The sequence below is a fragment of the Penaeus vannamei genome, chromosome 21, assembly GCF_042767895.1.
Source record: "Penaeus vannamei isolate JL-2024 chromosome 21, ASM4276789v1, whole genome shotgun sequence".
Taxonomy (NCBI): domain Eukaryota; kingdom Metazoa; phylum Arthropoda; class Malacostraca; order Decapoda; family Penaeidae; genus Penaeus; species Penaeus vannamei.
The window spans coordinates 39,060,359-39,082,858 of record NC_091569.1 but is presented as its reverse complement, the minus strand read 5'-3'; the positions used below and the strand labels follow the sequence as shown (position 1 = coordinate 39,082,858).

General features: G+C 39.7%; 1 protein-coding gene across 1 annotated transcript in view; it reads right to left on the bottom strand.

Annotated features, from left to right (window-relative positions):
• LOC113815741 (calcium-activated chloride channel regulator 1) overlaps positions 1-22,500 on the bottom strand; it is a 149,092-nt gene that overhangs the window by 66,276 nt on the left and 60,316 nt on the right. The window contains exons 4-5 of the mRNA XM_070136154.1: positions 15,054-15,293; positions 13,182-13,395 (exon numbers count right to left, since the gene is read on the bottom strand). Coding sequence (XP_069992255.1) covers positions 13,182-13,395; positions 15,054-15,293 — 454 coding nt within the window. The remainder of the gene's footprint in view (positions 1-13,181; positions 13,396-15,053; positions 15,294-22,500) is intronic.

Here is a 22,500-nt window from a genome sequence, read left to right as displayed (position 1 = left end):
CAGAGAGATACAGATAGACAGAGAAAGAGAGAGAGAGAGAGAGAGAAGTAACGTAGGTTGAAAATATAGATTCAAAGAGAGAAAGAGAGAGAGACAGGAAAAAATCAAACTGAGCGAAACAAAAAAACGAAATACATAGATATCAAGCAAAAGATGAAAAAAATAAATCAAACAAAACAAAACAAAGACAAAAAAAGAAAAGAAATCAGAAATGATAACAAATAAACGAAAAACAAAAACAAAACTCAAACGAGCATACTAGAGATCTGTTTCTCTCTTTTCTCTCGCTCACTTCCAGCATTATCAGAGCCCAAGCTGGACGAGAAAAACAGGAAAACGACACAAATAAATGAGCAGAGAACAATTACAGTGAGTGCAGGATTAGCCTCCTCGTCATTTGAAGGATTCTCTTCAACATTTGTTTAAAAAATATATCTATTTGTTCTTTTTTGCCGTCGGTAGTACAGCCGACTTCCGAGAGAAAATGTTGTGTGACACTTGTATCCGGGTGAGTTGCGTCCGCTGTTTGAAAAGGAGATAAACTGTTTATGTTAAAAAAATGTTAAAGGAAATCAACAATGTGTATCAAGAACTGGTTGAAATATAGAGAAATAAAAATTGTTAAAGGAAATATAGAGAAATAAGAATTGTTAATGGAAATCAACAATTTATGTATCAAATCAAATCAAGAACTGGTTGAAATATAAAGAAAATTGTTTAAAACGAATTAGCAACTTGTGTTTTTGGAAAGAAAATCAACAGATACTTGAAACATAATAAGGATAACAGCAAAGAAAACTTTAAAGCTACAAAATTGTTATATAGAGGTCTTTTCACCCTTCATAACCCTACAACCTCTCCATTCCAATCTACAACCTCCTACAACCCAACTCCAGTCTTCATAACCCTACAACCCCTCCATTCCAATCTACAACCTCCTACAACCCCTCCATTCCAATCTACAACCTCCTACAACCCAACTCCAGTCTTCATAACCCTACAACCCCTCCATTCCAATCTACAACCTCCTACAACCCCTCCATTCCAATCTACAACCTCCTACAACCCCTCCATTCCAATCTACAACCTCCTGCAACCCTTCCATTCCAATCTACAACCTCCTACAACTCTCGATTCCAATCTACAACCTCCTACAACCCCTCCATTCCAATCTACAACCTCCTACAACCCCTCCATTCCAATCTACAACCTCCTACAACCCCCTCCATTTCCAATCTACAACCTCCTACAACCCCTCCATTCCAATCTACAACCTCCTACAACCCCCTCCATTCCAATCTACAACCTCCTACAACCCAACTCCAGTCTTCATAACCCTACAACCCCTCCATTCCAATCTACAACCTCCTACAACCCTCCATTCCAATTTACAACCTCCTACAACCCCTCCATTCCAATCTACAACCTCCTACAACCCCTCCATTCCAATCTACAACCTCCTACAACCCCTCCATTCCAATCTACAACCTCCTACAAACCCTCCATTCCAATCTACAACCTCCTACAACCCCCATTCCAACCTACAACCTCCTACAACCCCCATTCCAATCTACAACCTCCCAAAACCCCAGCATTCCAATCTACAACCTCCTACAACCCCTCCATTCCAATCTACAGCCTCCTACAACCCCTCCATTCCAATCTACAACCCCCTGCAACCCCCATTACAATCTAAAACCTCCTACAACCCCTCCATTCCAATCTACAGCCTCCTACAATCCCCATTCCAATCTACAACCTCCCAAAACCCCAGCATTCCAATCTACAACCTCCCACAACCCCCCATTCCAATCTACAACCTCCTACTACCCCTCCATTCCAATCTACAACCTCCTACAACCCCTCCATTCCAATCTACAACCTCCTGCAACCCTTCCATTCCAATCTACAACCTCCTACAACCCCCATTCCAATCTACAACCTCCTACAACCCCACTCCACTCTTCATAATCCTACAACCTCTCCATTCCAATCTACAACCTTCTACAATCCCACCCCACTCTTCATAACCCTACAACCCTTCCATTCCAATCTACAACCTCCTACAACCCCTCCATTCCAATCTACAACCTCCTACAACACACCATTCCCATCTACAACCTCTCCATTCCAATCTACAACCTCCCACAACCCCTGCATTCCAATCTACAACCTCCTTTTTTATCTCGACAAGAAGCCTTCACAACCCCCGCACCTCCAAGCCAACCCAGAGTCTCTTCTCCTTTTTTCACCTCTTGTTAATATTCAGAAGTCACCACAACACCTCAGCTGTTAATACTCCACCTGAGGAAGGGAGTGGAGTGAAGCCCCTGCATCGGAAGTGGGAAATCCTAAGAAGCCCTTCTATTCGTGAACGTTTTTTACTTTTTTTTAAATTTGTTTTTGTTTTTTTATTTTTTGTTTTGTTTGTCTATTTGTCTCTCTATCTCTCTGTCTCTGTCTGTCTGTCTGTCTGGCTCTCTTTCTCTTTCTCTCTTCTTTATCTACTCTCTCTCTCTCTCCTTTATCTCCTCTCTCTCTCTTTCTCCCTCTATCCTTTATCTCATCTCATCTCTCTCTCTCTCTCTCTCTCTCTCTCTCTCTCTCTCTCTCTCTCTCTCTCTCTCTCTCTCTCTCTCTCTCTCTCTCTCTCTCTACTAATATTAATAGTGTTAATGGTAATATTGATAATGATAATAATAATAATGTTTATGTTAATATTACTATTGTTATTATATTCATTACTACCATCATCATTATCATGATCAATCTCATCATCATCAATATCATTATTATGATTATTATCATCACCATGATGATGATGATGATGATGATGATGATGATAATGATGATAATGATAATGATAATGATAATGATAATGATAATGATAATGATAATGATAATGATAATGATGATGATGATGATAATGATGATCTTCATCCTCATATACCTCTCACCTTCATTCATATCAAACATCATATGCCTCTCTGCCTTGTACCAACAGACGGGTATTCATCAGGCAAGGCTGATTTTAAACATTAATTAACAATAGACACTGTAAGTCATTAGCGTTTTCATGACCAAAAAAAGAGAGAGAGAAAAAAAAAAAAAAAAGAAAAAAAAAAAGCTTAATGTATCGGCTGAGCTGCTTCTGAAAGTCATGCCAAATATTGACGGAATTTGATGTTTTTGCTTTCGCTGTTCCTCGCTTTTCGTTCTTTTATCTTGTTCTTTCTCTCTGTCTGGTTTTTGATGTCTGTTTGTTTATTCTTTTCTCAATTTTCATCCTCTCTCTCTCTCTCTCTCTATCTATCTATCTATCTATATCTCTCTCTTCCCTTTTCTCTCGCTACCCCACCGCCCTTTCTCTCATTCTCCCCCTTCAGTTATCTTCTTCTTCTTCTTCTCCGTCCCTCTCTCTTCCTTTTTCTCTTGGCTACTCCCGGACTGCAACTTCATCTATAAGACTAATGAACTTCCTTCTAGTCATTTATGAAATTGTTTCAGCTTCAGCTAAGTTGACGTCAGAGAAATATTAGAAGTAATATTTTTTCCTTTTTCTTTTTTTTTCTTTCCCTTTTCCTCATTTTCCGAAAGCTAACATGATATGCAAATTTCACCAATGAGATTATTGGAATACTTCCCTCCCCTCCTCCCCCCTCTCCTTCCTCCTCCTCATCCCCATATTAGACCCCCTCCCCCCCTCCCCCTCCTCATCCCCATATTAGGTCCCCTCCACCCCCTACACCTCTCCTTCCCTCCCCCCCCATCCCCCCTACTCCCCGCTGGTGGAATACAATCTGAAATTATTCTTGTTTATTACACTCCTAATCATTTGAAGAAACGCTGTTGAGATGTTGACTCCAGGCTCAAGTTTGTTGATCGAGTAATTGTGGACAAGTTGCAAATTGCAGTCAGTGTTAAACAAATCATTTTATGTAAAGTTAATGACTCGAGGCGAAGGAGAGCAGGTTCAGGCAGGGAGAGGAAAGTGTGTTTCGATTGATTTGGAAAATTCTTTACTTGGAATATTGCTTCATTTCTTTGGCGAGTCACTTTAATGATTTTCTAATAGTGTGATTGATATTGAGTAGTTTTGTGTGTGTGTGTGTGTGTATGTACGTACATATATACATACATATATATATATATATATATATATATATATATATATATATATATATATATATATATATATATATATATATATATATATATATATACAGACAGACGCACATGCACGCAACACATAGACACACATACACACACACACACACACACACGTACACACACACAGACACACACAAGCGTACACACACACACACACACACACACACACACACACACACACACACACACACACACACACACACACATATATATATATATATATATATATATATATATATATATATATATATATATATATATATATATATATATATATATATATATATATATATATATATATATATATATATACATATATATATTTATATATATATATATGTATATGCATATATATATATATATGGATGTATATATGTCTATATATATATATATATATATATATATATATATATATATATATATATATATATATATATGCATATATATATATATATATATATATATATATATATATATATATACAAACGCACACACAAACACACATTCGCATGTATTTCTTAATCAATAGAACATTTTTCGGTAGTATACATAACCATACGTATCAGTGTATCAAAAAATAAAAAATTCACCACCCGACACAGCCCTTCTCTCACCCCAGATAAATCAGATTATGAAAATAAATAAGCATAAAAAAACATAAATGATTGTTCTGTTGAGATCAAAACATCAAAGGAGAATATTTCATTTAATCTAGATTATTATGATAGCGTTGCATCATGATCAAAGGCCAGTGTTATTATGATAATGATGCTGACTTATTGTTTACTGACGGTTGTGAATAGGCATCGTCTGTCGCTGTACTCAGTAGCAGTGTATATCTATAGCATAATTAGGATGGTCAGTCGCAGTGCATTTAGAATACGATGGAATCAATACTCATGTGTTTTTTGTTGTTGTTTTGTTGCTTGGTGTTAGATATTGAGTAGTTTTTTTTGTCTTGCTTTCTCTGTCTCTGTCTCTGTCTCTCTCTCTCTCTCCCTCTCTCTCTCTCTCTCTCTTTTTTTTCCGTTTCTGTCTTTCTGTTTGTCTGTATGTTTATCTGTCTGTTTATGTCTCTGTCTGTCTGTCTGTCTGTCTGTCTCTCTTTCCTACCTCCCCCCCTCTCTCCCTCCATCCCACCTCCTTCCCTCTCTCTTTCTCTCTCTTCCTCTCTTTCCCTCTTCCTCCCCCTCTCTCTCTCCCTCCATCCCACCTCCTTCCCTCTCTCTTCATCTCTATCTCTAACCCCTTTCCTCCATCTCTCCATCTCCTCATCCATCTCTACACCCCATGAGCTTTCCTGATATCTATCTATGTCTATCTATTTTCCATCACTATATCTTTAGCCTCTCCCCCTCCCCCGCTACACCCTCTCTCTCCCTCTCCCTCTCCCTTTTTTCTCTGTTTCCCTCTCTTTCATCCTAATTTGGTAAATTAATCTGCTTGTATTTATAATTGAATGGAATTATATTATCTGTTGTTTATTTGCAATCTTTATCCCCGGAATTGATTATGAAAAAGAAAAAGAAAAAAGAAAAAAAAACATTACTGGGGCTGATTCTTTTTTTTTTGTCTCCTCTCTCCCTCTTTCTTTATTCTTCTCTGCCTCCTCTTTCTGTTCGACCAATCCTCTGTTTTTTCATTGATATATCATTTTCTCTCCCCTATTCATTCTCCCACTCTTTCTCTCTATCTTTCACCCCTCTCATTCTCTAACTCTATCTCTCTTCCTCTCTCATTCCTAATCTCGACAAACCTATAAAAATCATTTAAAATTACCCCTATAAAGATAAAACAGAAGAAGAAGAAGAAGAAGAAGAAAAGACAAAAAAGAGAAGAAAAAAAACATGGATATAAACATGAAAATTCCTTTCAAACTCTTTCTTGTCAGACCGATCAAAGGCGACACATTTCTTCACATTTCCCAAAGTCAATTTTGGTAACCGGCGTTCGAAATTATTCACGTCAGAAACCATTTTATTCCCGTTTATAGAACTTTTTTTCCCTTCTCAAAATCTTTCTCTCCACTCTTCTTTTTTCCTGTTCCTTCCTTTCCTTTCTTTTTTTCCTGTTCTTCTCTCTCTTCTCTTCCTTTCATCCTCTTTCTGTCCTTCCCCTTCCTTTCGGCTATCCTCTCTATATACCTTATTTCCCTCTCTTCCTCTTTGTCTCCTCTCTCTCCTCCATTCCTCTCCTTCTCTCTCCCTCTCCACCTTTAGCTTTTCTCTCCTCACTCCATTCCTTCCTCTCCCTCTCCTCGTCTCCTATCATCCCTTCTCTTCCTATCCTTCCCGTTTCTCCCTTCCCCTCTCCTCATCCCTCTTCTTCCTCATCCTTCCCCCCCTCTCTCCCTTTCCTAATCCCCTAATTCTCTCCCTTCCCCTCTTCCCTTTCCCTCTCTTCTACCTCATCCTTCCCCCTCCTCTCTCCCTTTCCTAATCCCTCCCGCTACCCCTGCCCCTCCACCCCCACCCCCGCACCCCCTCCGGAACCCCCCCACCCCACCCCCCCAGGGAACCAACCGCAACACTTTGAAGGGAATCTTTTAATCTTTCGAGTTACTTTTAAGAAGGAGACGAGGCTACTCTGACTGACTGGCTGACTGGCTGACTGGCTGACTGACTGGCTGACTGGTTGGTTGTTTGGCTGAGAGATGGCGGGGAGGTGGGGGTGGGCAGGTGGGGGTGGGAGGGAGAGGGGGAGGGAGGAGGGTTGGGAGGGAGGAGGGAAGGAGAGAGAGAGAGAGGGAGGGAGGGGGAGAGGGAAGGAAGGAAGGGTAGGTGGGGAGGAGGGAGGGAGGGAGAGAGGGAAGGAGGGGGAGAGGGAAGGAGGGGGTTAGAGAGGGAGGGAGGGATGGAGAAGGAGAGAAAGAGGAGAGAGGAGAGAGAGAGAGAGAGAGAGAGAGAGAGAGAGAGAGAGAAACAGAGAGAAACAGAGAGAGAGAGATACAGATAGATAGACACACAAAGAAACAGAGAAAGAAAGAGAAATACAGACACAGACAACCAGATATTCAACAAGAGTAAAGATAGCGAGAGAAGGACAGCGATATCCTGGAGAGGAAACAGAATATGCAAAAGACAGTCCACAAAACAAGGTTAAAAGTGACCAGAGTTTCAAGTGAGTAGAAAATAAGGGAAAAAAAAACGGGAAATGAGACGAAATGTGCCGATTTTTTCCCGTTGACAGGGAGGTGGAACGATGAACTAGACACACACACAAACGGACTCAAACACACACACGCACTCAAACACACACACAAACAAACACACACACGCACTCAAACACACACATACACGCACTCGAACACACACACACAAACAAACAAACTCATACACACACAAGCAAATACACACACATAAAAAACACCCATGCACACAAATAAGCACACACACAAACACACAAGCACACGCAAACAAACACACAACCACACACACGCACACACAAACACACATACACTGAGCATACAGAGAAGAAGAAGAAGAAGAAGAAGAAGAAGAAGAAGAAGAAGAGAGAGAGAGAGAGAGAGAGAGAGAGAGAGAAAGAAAAGAGAGAAAACACACTCAATGATATAGCAAAACCGACAAATGATAACAATAATAATAATAATAATAATAATAATAATAATAATAATGATAATAATAAAATACAACAGACAAAAAAGAATAAAAGCACAGCCTCACAGAACGCCATTCGCGATATAGAAAGAATCAGCAATAAGGTACGAATCATACTCTACTCGTTAACGTAATTAACCATAAAAAAAGGACACACTTCACACTGCAATAACGCGACCAGAGGGTCTTGGCGCGGAGTAGAAGATCACAGGACCTGACAAAGCCTGGCGTGTTTTGAGAGGAAAATTTGATTAAAACCCATCCCTTCAGAGGGCTTCGAGCAGGTTCTCAAATATTCACAGGGTTAGTATTTGCATAATCTACCATGTGGCGGAGAGATCAGACTTAGGAGAAGATCTACTTTCTGTTCCTCTTCTTCTCTCTCTTTCTTTCTTTCTTTCTTTCTTTCTGCTTCCTCGTATTCTCGTTTCGTTCTTTCTTTATGATGTTTTGCTCGGTTTTCTCTCTTTACTTTCGTCTGCTTTCCAGTCCGTTGCACCTTCCGGGTCCACTCTGCGCCCCCCCTCTCCCCTCCAAGTTCCACTTCTATCCCCCCTTTTTATTCTTTCTCTCTTTCTCCCTTCTTCTGTTTCACTCTCCAACCCTCTCGTTCCACCTCCCATACCTCTGTTTCCGCCTCCCCCCCTCCTGTTCCACCCTCTTCAACCTTCTCATTCCTCCTCCCCCCCCCCTACCTACCGTTCTACTCTCTCCATTCCACTCCACTACCTCCTCTTTCCCCTCTCCTCTTCCTATCATCCCCCTCCCTCCCACCTCCCCGTTCCCCTCCCACCCCACCCTCTCACCCCTACCTTCCGTTCCTCTCCCACCCCTACCTCCCGTCCCCCCTCTCATTCCTCTTCCCCCTCCTCCCCTCCCACCACCCCGTCCACCCCTACCTCCTCTCCCCACTCCCTCTCACTCCTTCCTCCAACCCCTCTCACTCCTGCCTCCCTCTCACTCCTACCTCCTCCTCTCACTCCCCCTCCCACCCCTCTCACTTCCCCCTCCCTCTCTCCCCCACCTCCCGTTCCCTCTCACTCCCCCCTCCAAACCCCTCTCACTCCCCCCTCCTCCCTCTCCCCCCCCTCCCCCCACTCCCGCTGCTCCCCTCGATCTCATAATATGTTTTAATATACTTGGCGGAGCTCGAGCTGAGTGCCCGCTGGCTGCCCAAAGCTCAGCCCTGAAAAGTAGTTCTATTTTATCTTATATTTTATTTTTTATTTTTTTCTTATTTTTTTTTCTTTTATTTCTTATTTCTATTTCTTGTTTCTTTTTTATTATTTTTTGGTTTTTGTTTTTTCTCTTATTTTCTTTTTTTCTTTTTTCTTTTTTTTCTGTATTTTTTCTTTCTTTCTTTTTTTTTGTATTTTTTCTTTCTTTCTTTTTTTCTGTATTTTTTCTTTCTTGTGTGGATCGTTTCTTTTTCATTGATAGATTTTGGAGATTTATTTTTGGAGAAGGTGAGGCAGAAAATAAAGGAAGAAATGTAGAGAAAGAAATAGAATAAGAAAAAGGGAGATGAAACAGCACACAAAGAAGAAGAAGAAAAAAGAATAGGGGAAGAAAGAAAAGGAAGAGGACAAAGAAATATTAAAAAATACAAAAAAAAGGGAGAGAAAACAAAGAAGCAAGCAAGAAAGAAAGAAAAAACGAAAGGGGGAAAATAATATACCAAATAAGAACCATGCAAAATAAAATAGCAAAAAACACAAAACGAATCGATTAGAAAAGAAAAAAAACGATACGAAAAAAAGGAAAAAAACAATAATAATAATAATAATAATAATAATGATAATGATAAAAATAATAATAGTAATAATAATGATAGTAATAATAATAATAATAATAATAATAATAATAATAAAAACGATACGAAGCAAAAGAAAGTAATAATAATAATAATAATAATAATAATAATAATAATAATAATAATAATAATAACAAACAATAATAACAAATGCACCAACAAACAAAAACAAGCGAACCACAAACGGACAAATACCCCCCCCCCAACCCTCCCCCCCCCAAAAAAAAAAAAAAGAGAGAGAGAAAGGGGTGAATAGCGGAAGGAGACGCTGAACGCGAACAGACGTCGGCGCCCAAGACCGCCCTGTCGCCAGCACACTCGCAGGAAATAATAAGCACCCAAGGACACCGAGCAACAGAGACAAAGAAACACACATTCTCGATAGACAGGTGAAGAAGAGAGAGAGGGGGGGAAGGAGGGGGAAGGGAAGGGGAAGGAGAGGGAGGGGCGGAAGGGAGAGGGGGCGTCGACCGTAGGAGTCTGGTGGAGACAGCTGTATTGTCTTTGCATGTGTGTGTGTGTGGGGGATAGGAGGAGGGGAGGGAGGGAGGAAGGGGTGGGGAGGGAGGGAGGTAGGGGTGGGGTGGGGTGAGATGGGGGGGGGTAAGTGTGTTTGAGTGTGGGTGTGAGACAGAGAGCGAGAGAGAGAGAGGAGAGAGAGGAGAGAGAGAGAGAGAGAGAGAGAGAGAGAGAGAGAGAGAGAGAGAGAGAGAGAGAGAGAGAGAGAGTATGTGTGTGTATGTATGTTTGTTTGTGTGTGTGTTTGTATGTGTGTGTGTGTGAGGGTGTGTGTGTGTTTGTTTGCGTGTGTGTGTGTGTGAGCGTGTGTGTGTGTTTGTTTGCGTGTGTGTGTGTGAGCGTGTGTGTGTTTGTTTGCGTGTGTGTGTGTGAGCGTGTAAGTGTGTTTGTTTGCGTGTGTGTGTGAGCGTGTGTGTGTGTTTGTTTGTGTGTGTCTTCATATGCAGGAACTCTGCAATGATAGTCATGCTAACACATTCATAGTCTTACAAACATAATACCTTAAGCCAAAGACACATGTTTGATTTCTCTTTCACAGTTTGTTGCTATGTGGAATTACGAGAAATCAAAGGAAAGTGGACTATAAAGGAAACTGTAATAAATAGCATGATAATCTCAAAACGCATCTAGATATAAAAGTGTTATGCATGGCGAGGAGAGAGAGGGAGAGAGAGAGAGAGAGAGAGAGAGAGAGAGAGAGAGAGAGAGAGAGAGAGAGAGAGAGAGAGAGAGAGAGAGAGAGAGAGAGAGAGAGAGAGAAAAGAAAGAAAGAAAGAAAGAAAGAAAGAAAGAAAGAGAGAAAGAAAGAAAGGGAAGGAAAGGGAAAGAAAGAGAAAGAAAGAGAAAGAACGAGAAAGAGAGAAAGAAAGAAAGAAAGAAAGAAAGAAAGAGAGAGAAAGAAAGAGATAGATAGAGATAGATAGATAGATAGATAGACAGACAGATAGATAGAGAGATAGATAGACAGATAGATAGATAGAGAGATAGAGAGAGATCTAAGCAGTCAGAAACAGAACCAAACAGACATCGAACAGAAAGAGAAGGCAAACAAAGAGAGAGAGAGAGAGAGAAAAAAAAAAGAAGAGCGGAGAGCCGTGAGAGAGAGAAGCAGACAAAGGCTTCCTAGAACAGCATAAAGCCTGTGACAGTTGTTCAGGACGTGGAACAGCTTCCTCACAATACCTCATTTACAGCAGTGTGACGTGTGAATGATAGTGGGGTTGCTGGGCGGCCGTGCAAGGGACAGAGCTCTTAACTGAAGATGGCACCATTTCTAGCATATCTTGGCTCTCGTCTGCTTTATTATCATCGCTTGCTAGGCGTAAATATCTAGATATAAGAGTGTTGTGCATAGCGAGGAGAGAGAGAGAGAGAGAGGGAGGGAGGGGGAGAGAGAGAGATAGAGATAGATAGATAGAGAGAGAGAGAGAGAGAGAGAGAGAGAGAGAGAGAGAGAGAGAGAGAGAGAGAGAGAGAGAGAGAGATGCAGATAGATAGAGATAGATAGATAGGTCGTACAAGGGACAGAGCTCTTAAATGACGATGGCACCATTTATGACATATCTTTTCTCTCATCTGCTTCATTATTATCGTTTTCTAGGCGTAAATATCGTTCTTTTTTATTACGGTTGGTCATGTTATTAATATTTCTTTGTTAATACTATTAATAATATTTCTTTGTTAATACTATCCTGGTAAGTCCTGAAGATGTCATTTTACTGTTGTAGTTTTAATTTTATGGTTCATTTTTGATATATTACTTGGATCTAATATTATTCTGATTATTACCTTGACAGTTATTGTAAAGGTAATTCTTTTTATGATGATAAAGGTAATAAATATTTCTATGGTGATTTCTAGTGTCGCTGCAAGGGTCAGTATATCTTATACTATCACTACCTATTGTAATAAATATCGCCCTTAAGTTATCATTATGAATATAGCTGTCACTGTTAAGGTTATTTGATAGCATTGTAACTTACTTTTAATTTCAAAGACATATGTAAATGCAATATTTCTCATTACACTTTTTCTGTGACTAGATTCCGTCCTTATAATTACTACTACAAAATAACTTTTGATAATTACACCTTTTCTGTGACCAAAGTCCGTCCTTACAATTACTACTGCAAAAAAAAAAAACTTTAAAAAATTACACCTTTTCTGTGACCAAAGTCCGTCCTTACAATTACTACTACAAAAAAAAAAAAAACTTTTAAAAATTACACCTTTTCTGTGAACAAATTCCAAAATTACTCCTACAAACAATAAAAAAAAAGTTACACCTTTTCTGTGACCAAATTCCAAATGACTACTACATTTTTTTTTATTTCTTTATTACACCTTTTCTGTGACCAAATTCCAAAAAGACCTTCAAGACCAATGCCATGTCCATAGTTCCCGAAGGGTTAAATATCACCTCGAGAAAGGCTCCCTCTGCCATGACAGCCGACGGGTCCTTCCTTGACACGGCAGAGGCGGGCTACCTTCATATTCATGTTGACACATATTTAATGTTATTCCTGCATCCACGGCCATCGCGGCGGATATGGATAAATAAGAGATAAATGCCATGCGCTTGACTTCATGGAATTAGCTAATGTATTTTCACAGTCACATGAGAGAAAGGAAGGTTAAACAAGTCAGATGCTTCATACGGTATTACTTCATGTATTTGTAAAGGCATATGTATATATATATATATATATATATATATATATATATATATATATATATATATATATATATATTTATATATATAGTTATGTGTGTGTGTGTGTGTGTGTGTGTGTGTGTGTGTGTGCACATGTATATGTACACACACACACACACACACACACACACACACACACACACACACACACACACATACAGGCAAATAACTATATAACTATAACTATAACTATATATATATATATATATATATATATATATATATATATATATATATATATATATATATATATATATATATATATATATATATATTCATTTATTCCTATTCTTATCCATACGGCGAAGAGCAGACCAAGAAGGCGCCAGCGACAACAAACACGACTCACCCGACAGATGGGCGAGCACCTCCACCCCGGGCGATGGTTGGGGGTTGCGGTCCGTCACGGGGTAGATGATGGGCACGACCCTGGCACCCCTCTGCGTCACCACCGTGCCCAGCTGCTCCACGTCGAAGGGCACGAGGGGGATGGGGGAGCCTGAGGTGATGAGCAGGATGACCCCACCGGAAGCACTGCGCTGGTCGATGTCGCCCTCGAGCATCTGTGGAGGACGAGGTGGAGGTGGGGAGTGAGTTGGGTGGTTGGTTGGTTGGTGGGGGAGGTGGGGATGGGGAAGAGTGGGAAGAGAGAAGAAGAAGAAGGATAGGAGGAATAAGAGGAATAAGAGGAAAAGCGTCTGTGCTGGAGGTGGAGTTGGGGATGGAGGAGGAGGAGGATGTGGAAGAGGAGGAGAGAGAGAGGGAGGAGGGGAGGAGGAAGAAGAGGTGGAGGAGAGTGAGAAGGAGTGGGAGAGGGAGAGGAGAGGTGGAGGGGAGGAGGGGGAGGAGAATGAGGTGGTGGTGGAGGAGGAGGAGGAGGAGAATGAGGTGGAGTTGGAGGTAGTGGTGGTGCAGGAAGAGGAGGAGGAGGAGCAGGAAGAAGACGAAGAGTAGGAAGAGCAAGAGGTGCAGAAGGAGAAAGAGGAAGAGGAGGATGGTAGATGTTGGTAGAAAACTAAAAACTAAGAAGAAGAGAGATAATAAGGAAATGGAGAAGGCGGAAAAGAGAGAGAAAACAAAGGAAAAGAGAAAAGCAACAAGTAGACAGAACATTCACACAGATGAAACGATATGAAACGCAACAGACATTTTCCATTTAATATAAATCACATAATGTTGACGAAATAAGAAAAAGGCCATTTCTCTTTCCCTTATTATTGAATGAGTATTTAATTTCACGACTTACATTAACTATGGTTGATGTTTGCAATTAAAGTAGGGTTGCTATTGTTATGATTTTTGAATGACTGAATGTAAAAGTGAGTTTGATATGAATATGATAGATATTCGGTGCATGGAAACTATTCTGTTGTGAAGTATATTTGAGTAAATGTACGAATAAACGATGAAGTAAATATAAACTCTTTAAATGATTTAAATTAACAGCTCTTTCTATTTTCTCCCTTTTTCTCTCTAGCTCTCTCTCTCTCTCTCTTTCTCCTCCCTTCTCTTTCTCTTTCAAATTCCTTCTCTCTCTCTCTCTCTCACACTCACTCCCTCCCTCCCATCCCTTCCCTGACTCTCCCTCACCCTCCCACCCCTCTACCCCCTCTCCCTCCCGCTCCTTTATCCCCTCTCACCCTCACCCACCCTCCTTCCCCCTCTCCCTCACCCTCCTACCCCCCTAACTCTTCTCCCTCTCCCTCACCATCCTACCCCCCTAGCCCCTCTCCCTCACCTCTCTATCTCCCTCTCCCTCCCACCCCTCTACCCCCTCTCCCTCACCTCTCCCGCCCCCTCTCCCACCCACCCCCTATCCTGTCTCCCTCACCCTCCCACCCCTCTACCCCCTCTCCCTCTCACCCCTCTATCTCCCTCTCCTCTCTCCCTCCCACCCCCTACCCGTCCCCGTCTCCCTCACCCCCCTCTACCCCGTCTCCCTCACCCTCCCACCCCCTACCCCGTCTCTCTCACCCCCCAATCTCCTCTCTCCCTATTCCCTCTCCCACCCACCCCCTACCCCGTCTCCCTCACCCCCCCTTTCTCCCTCTCTCTCTCACCCGCCACAGCCTCCCTCACCCCTCTTTCTCACTCTCTCTCTCACCCACCCCCTCCCTCTCACCCCCAATCCCCTCTCTCTCTCACCCCCAAACCCTTCTCCCTCACCCCCCAATCCCCTCTCTCTCTCACCCTCACCCCTCTTTCTCCCTCTCTCCCTCACCCGCACAGCCTCCTGAAGTCCGCAGATGATGCACTTCTGGCTCTGGGCGATCCTCGAAGGGTTCCTGGGCAGGGAGGAGGTGGCCAGCCTCTGCCGCTCGTCCAGTGTCTCGGGCGTGGGCGTGAGGGGGAGCTTGGTGCGGGCGGTCTGGTCGAAGAGGACCACGCCCACTTTGGAGCCAGCTGGGACGTCGTAGACAAGGAGTTTGCGAACGGCTTTGCGGAGGAATTCCCATCGTTTCTGTGAGAGAGAGAGAGAGAGAAGAGAAAGTTAATGATGGTTTATAATGGTAAAAAATGTTATCATAGTTATTATTATAGGTTATATTATAGTTTGTAGAAGAGAGAGAGAGAAAAAAAAGTGAGTGATGGTGGTTTACTAAGGTAAAAGATATTATTATAGTTATTATTACAGCTTATATTATAGTTTATAGAAGAGAGAGAGAGAGAAAGTTAATGATGGCTGTCTATCGTTTCTGTGAAAGAGAGAGAGAGAGAGAGAGAGAGAGAGAGAGAGAGAGAGAGAGAGAGAGAGAGAGAGAGAGAGAGAGAGAGAGAGAGAAACAGTTAATGAGGGTTTATCGTTTCTGTGAAAGAGAGAGAGAGAGAGAGAGAGAAGAAAAGTTAATGATGGTTTATCGTTTCTGTGAAAGAGAGAGAGAGAGAGAGAGAGAAGAAAAAGTTAATGATGGTTTATCGTTTCTGTGAAAGAGAGAGAGAGAGAGAGAAGAAAAAGTTAATGATGGTTTATCGTTTCTGTAAAAGAGAGAGAGAGAGAGAGAGAAGAAAAAGTTAATGATGGTTTATCGTTTCTGCGTGAGAGAGAGAGAGAGAAGAAAAAGTTAATGATGGTGGTTTATAAAGGGAAAAAATATTGTTATAGTTTATATCATAGTTTATAGAAGAGAGAGAGAGAAAAAAAGTTAATGATGGTGGTTTATAAAGGTAATCTTTTTTTATTATAGTTATTATCATAGTTTATACTATAATCTATAGAAGAGAGAGAGATTTTTTTTTAATGATCGTGGTTTATAAAGGTAAAAAAATATTATCATAATTATTACTATAGTTTATATTATAGTTTATAGAAGAGAGAGAGAGAGAAAAAAAAAAAAGTTAATGATGGTGGTTTATAAAGGTAAAAAATATACCAGTGTTATTATAATAGTTTATCATTATCATAATTATAGTAATCATTATAATTATTATACTATAATTATTACTATCATTATCATTCTTCTTATTATTCTGATTCTAATTACAATGATGGCATTGACGATAAAGACATTAACATCAATTACGTAAATAAAAAGTAATAAAAATGAAAACAAGAACTCCAAAAATGAGAGAGAAAAAAAAAACAGTAACAACAATAACAAAACAATAATAATAATAATAAAACAATTGGCATCACAATTACAGCAGTCAGTGTTGCCATAACCCTACGCGCGCTTTGTATTTCCCAAAGCTCGTGTATCAGAGTTAAATGTAAATTTTTCTTTCAATTTACATTCCTATAATGATGAAAGTGATGATGATTGGAATTATTCGCATCAGTGATTGTCGTGTCTCTTTGTTATTTCGTCATCACGTTTTCATTCGTTTGGCAAGCGATATTGCAGACTACGATTTTTGCGTGTGTGTGTTAGAAAAGAGAAGAAAAGCAAAATGTTTATATCTATCTATCTGTCTATATCTCTAAATCCATCTCTAAATCTATATCTATCTATCTGCCTATATATATCTCTAAATCCATCTCTAAATCGATATCTATCTATCTATGTCTACCTCTAAATTCATTTCTAAATATATCTATCTAAATCTATACCTCTGAATTCATCTCTAAGTGCATCTATATCTATCATTGAATCCATCTCTATATCTATATCTATCTCTGAATCCATCTCTTAATCTATATCTATCTATATCTATCTCTGAATCCATCTCTAAATCTATATCTATCTATATCTATCTCTGAATCCATCTCTAAATCTGTATCTATCTATATCTATCTATATCTATCTCTGAATCTGTATTTATCTATACCTATCTTTGAATCCATCTCTATATCTATATCTATCTCTGAATCCATCTCTTAATCTATATCTATCTATATCTATCTCTGAATCCATCTCTTAATCTATATCTATCTATATCTATCTCTGAATCCATCTCTTAATCTATATCTATCTATATCTATCTCTGAATCCATCTCTTAATCTATATCTATCTATATCTATCTCTGAATCGATCTCTAAATCTGTATCTATCTATATCTATCTAGATCTATATCTGAATCCATCTCTAAACCTATATGTCTCTGTCCATTATCTGTATTATCTGCGAATGTTTTGAATGAGACTGGATATCTTCACAATACGAGAGATGTATTTGACCGGTTTCGATTACGTCTCCATCAGAAATAAATGTATTTCCGATGAAGACGTAATCGAAACTGGTCAAATACATCTCTTGTATTGTGAAGATATCCAGTCTCATTCATACCTTTTTCTACATTTGTCAACATGGATACGTTTCTGCGAATGTTTTCCACACTCACTATGCGCATACGGCTGAGAGCAAACATTTTGGAAGCTCTTACGAAATCTGTTACTGAACTGAGTACCCCTAAACTCCTTTTAAGTCCTCTCCTGTAATCTAGTGAATCATATTTATCAGATTATCGTTCTTATTTTCTTTTCCTTTCGGCAGTAGCTGTAATATGCTTCTTGTTATTTTTATCTCTAGTTCCGTGATCCAGTCTTCCAACTTTGAATATTCGTGGATGATGTTTCGAAGGGGTAACTGAGGCAAAGTATTGGATTTTCAACCTCACTGGAGCGTCGTGATCATTTAGCCAAGTCACGAAAATCTGTTTGAAGCATTTTTATTTTCCAGGGCATGGTGAAGTTAGATTAGATTATCAATAGCCCAAAATTCAAAAGTGCTCGCCATTTTTTCCTTTCTCTTTTTTTTTTCTCTTCTTAAATCTTACTTCTTTTACTTTCCTTCTTTCCTATTTTTTTATTTTCTCTTTTTTCTTCTTTTTAAATCTTACTTCTTTTACTCTCCTTCCCCGTTTTTTAAATTCTTTTTATTATTTTCTCTTTTCTCTTCTTAAATCTTACTTCTATTACTTTCCTTCTCTCCCGTTTTTAAACTTAATTTCTAACACCTTTCTCATGTTTTTTCTCTCTTTTTTACAAGCCAATTAAGGCTAAAAGTTGCTAAACGCAGATTTAAGCCAATAAGATCGTGCATTACAATCCATATTTGCAAATGAGGCAAATAAACACAGCGAGTTGCTGCAACAAGCCTGTGGACTTGCAACAAACACCTTTACCCTATATTGAGATCATATTTGCGGACAATGTACCCTTCAGTACAATAGAACTCGGGGTCGATAGTTGGTATATTTTCACACTCCGAAAGCTGACATGAAATACAGTACAGTACAGTCATTGCTTCTGGACAAACTCTGGGATATTTTGTTTCTCCGTAAAATGTGGGAAATAATTGAAGGATCGTGTTGAAGTCCTCAGTCCAGTTAGATATAACTTAATGGTATTATCGAAAATTGATGTTGAACAATCGTTGTCACAAATTCTAGCTAAGTTCTTACATAAATACAATCATGATATTTATCTAGACTGTAGAATATAACATGACAAACCAAACTTTTCGCATTAAAAGAATCTTGCAGACCCTAAACACAAGAAATAAATAAATCCATTTTTCTCTTTTTTTCAGTTGGCGCAGCAGAAGATACACTCATACATCGGTTCGTATTTGTATGTGTCATTTACAAGTTACAACACCAGTTCTCAGTAACACCAAAGGGGAAAATCAGGGAAAATGACAGACCGGGATATATAGCATGTGTCCTTGCTCTCGAGAGGGAATTTTCATACTTCAGTCGCCCTGGGGAGGTAAAAGGCGCTATCATCCTGAAGCAAAATACCTCGAATATGATTTTCTTTCCTTTCTAAAAAAAAAAAAAAAAAAAAAAAAGAAAAAAAGGAAAAAAAAATCCCCCGCAAACCGTATAAAAAAATCGGATAAAATACCTCGCATATGATTTTATTTCCCTTCTTAAAAAAAAGAAAGAATCCCCTGCAAAAAGCATAAAAAATCGGATAAAAATATCTCGAATATGATTTTCTTTCCCTTCTTAAAACGAAAAAAAAAAGCTTTTCCCTGCAAACCGCATAAAAAAATGGTTAAAATATTCCACTCTGATATCTGCTATGAAGCGAAAGTACACACACGCATATCTATACACACAGTGTGTATTTACGCGCGTATAACCCCCCCCCCCCTAAAAAAACGCCCCACAAACGGACACATAAACAACAAAAAGAGAACCACGAAAGAGAGAGAAACCAGAAGAGCATTTCCCGTCCGTTTTCTTTTTCATGCCAAGTCGCCACGCTTTTCGGGCTTGTGAAACCCTCCCCTTTTCGACGATTCAGCGAGAACAATATAATAACATCTGCGTTACAAGTGTCTCCTGCTGACACTCTGCTGGTCTGCTCAAATATTCGTGAAGCTTTGCAGCGGCCACTGTTGTCGGACCTAACATGACATTGTGTTTGGCACCGCGAGACATTTGCTGTAAAATTCGTTTTCGTTTTTGGCTTTTCTTTCTCGCATATATATATATATATATATATATATATATATATATATATATATATATATATATATATATGTATGTATGTATATATATATATGTGTGTGTGTGTGTGTGTGTGTGTGTGTGTGTTCTTTTTGTGTTTGTATCTGTGTGTATTTGTATGCGCATGTGAATTCGTATATTATTTATTTATTATTATTTTTGTGTTTGCGTTACTCAATATTTTTCACCCCCTCTAAATAAAAAAAAGAAAAAAAGAAATAGTTGTCCTTTTTCTAAAACATCCTCAGTCCGCTGCTTCAACATTGTTGCAAAATCATCCGAAACCTAAGCGCTTTTATCTAGCTTTCCGGCTCTAAGGTAGAAACACACACGCACGCGCACACAAACAAAACACACACACACACACACACACACAAAAAAAAAAAAAATCACAAAGACACAAAGAAAATAAAAAAAGGCAGGTACAAATAAAATCACAAAGACAGAGAAAATAAAAAAGGCAGATACAAATAAAATCACAAAGACAGAAAATAAAAAAGGCAGATACAAATAAAATAACGAAGACAGAGAAAAATAAACACAATCATAAACAAATACACACAAACAAAAACAACCACAACCACATAAACACAGACAAAAACAAATTAAAACACATCGGTACACAGACAGACAATCAGGAACTTTTATTTGTTACAACCATTGAGAGGAAGAGGGCAAAGAGGTACGGTCAATAACCCAAACATAGTGATTGTTTGTATTTATTAATCCGTTTGTTTATTATTATTATTATTATTTTAATATATACATGATATGGATGGCGTTGCTGTTTTAATTGCAATATTTGTTAAATTGCATTGGATCAATAAGAGAAAATGCATTATTGCACAAACCGCATCTTTGTATTATACACAACTTAGCTCCGAAAAAAATCAAGAAAAATCAATAAATCGAAAAAAAGCAAGAAGCTTAAGTGAAAGAAAGAGGGGGAGGAAGAGGAGGAGGAAGAGCAGAAGACGAAGAAGAAGAAGAAGAAGAAGAAGAAGAAGAAGAAGACGAAGAAGAAGACGAAGAAGAAGACGAAGAAGAAGAAGAAGAAGAAGAAGAAGAAGAAGAAGAAGAAGAAGAAGAAGAAGAAGAAGAAGAAGAAGAAAAAGAAGAAGAGGAGGAGGAGGAGGAGGAAGAGGAAAAGGAGGAGGAGAAGAAAAAGAAGGTAAATAAAAAGAAAAGAAATAAAAACAAAAAGTAAATAAAAAAACGGAAACAAACAAACAAAAACAAACAAAAAGCAGAAAAAAGAAATATCAAAATCATATCATCCCCCCCCCCCCCGCTTAATCATTTCATATCACATGCATTCCGTTATCAAAACTTACTCTATAGATCCTTCGAAATTTCGCTTAAGTTCCCCCTGACCAAGTTTGTAATTATTACATCCAAACCCTCTTGTTTAAGGAGAAGTTTGCCTGAGTCAGTGCACTTCCTTTGGCCTTGCAAGTTGTGCTGCGCTGAGCTCCTTACATGTACGAAGGGAGTCTACGTTATGTCATCAGTCATTGAGGATAAATAGGGGTGTTTCGTACTAACTATCGGTTCGGAAAGTGTTTTGTTTATTTGGAGGGAGTGGGGAGTGGGGAGTGGGGAGAAAGAGAGAGTGAGTAAGAAGGAAAGAGAGGGAGAGTAGGAAAGAGATATTTAAAGAGAGAGAGTGGGAGGGAGTGGGGAGTGGGAGGGAGTGGGGAGTGGGAGGGAGTGGGTAAGGAGAGTTGGAAAAAGAAAAATTAAGGAGAAAGAGAGAGTGAGTAAGAAGGAAAGAGAGGGAGAGTAGGAAAGAGATATTTAAGAGAGAGTAGTGGAGTGGGGAGTGGGAGGGAGTGGGGAGTGGGAGGGAGTGGGGAGTGGGGGAGTGGGGAGTGGGGAGTGGGGAGTGGGGAGTGGGAGGGAGTGAGGGAGTGGGAGGGAGTGGGAGGGAGTGGGGAGTGGGAGGAGTGGGGGAGTGGGAGGGAGTGGGGAGTGGGAGGGAGTGGGGAGTGGGAGGGAGTGGGGAGTGGGGAGTGGGAGGGAGTGGGGAGTGGGGAGTGGGAGGGAGTGGGGAGTGGGGAGTGGGAGGGAGTGGGGAGTGGGAGGGAGTGGGGAGTGGGGAGGGAGTGGGGAGTGGGAGGGAGTGGGGAGTGGGAGGGAGTGGGGAGTGGGAGGGAGTGGGGAGTGGGAGGGAGTGGGTAAGGAGAGTTGGAAAAAGAAAAATTAAGGAGAAAGAGAGAGTGAGTAAGAAGGAAAGAGAGGGAGAGTAGGAAAGAGATATTTAAAGAGAGAGAGAGAGAGTGAGTAAGAAGGAAAGAGAGAAAAAAAGACAAAAAACAAATCCAACTTACAATCTACAGTGAAAGGCTTGCTGTACATAATTAATTAGGAACATGTATCTCATTAATATCACACGAAACATTCCCAGACGGCAGACGATACACAAACTCTGGCTTTCCTTAAGAATTAGAGCCACGAATGTAATGTTAAAGTTATGAATATTTTAAGAGATGCCTTTATTACTCCTGAAGTTAATGCTTATTGTTCTTCAAATCAAATCAGTCTTAAACAAAGTAAACTGATATAACTAGTATTAAGGCTCTTGGTTATTCTCAAAGATCAAAGATAAAAATAGGAAGTGTGTGATGATTTTACGAAAGATTGTAGCCTTCCTCCTTGAAAGACAGTTAAGGAGCGGTAAAAAATATTCTTTGTTATTATTATCATTATTATTGTTGTTATTACTATTGCAATTACTGTTACTTTTCTTTATCGGTTCCTTATTATGATT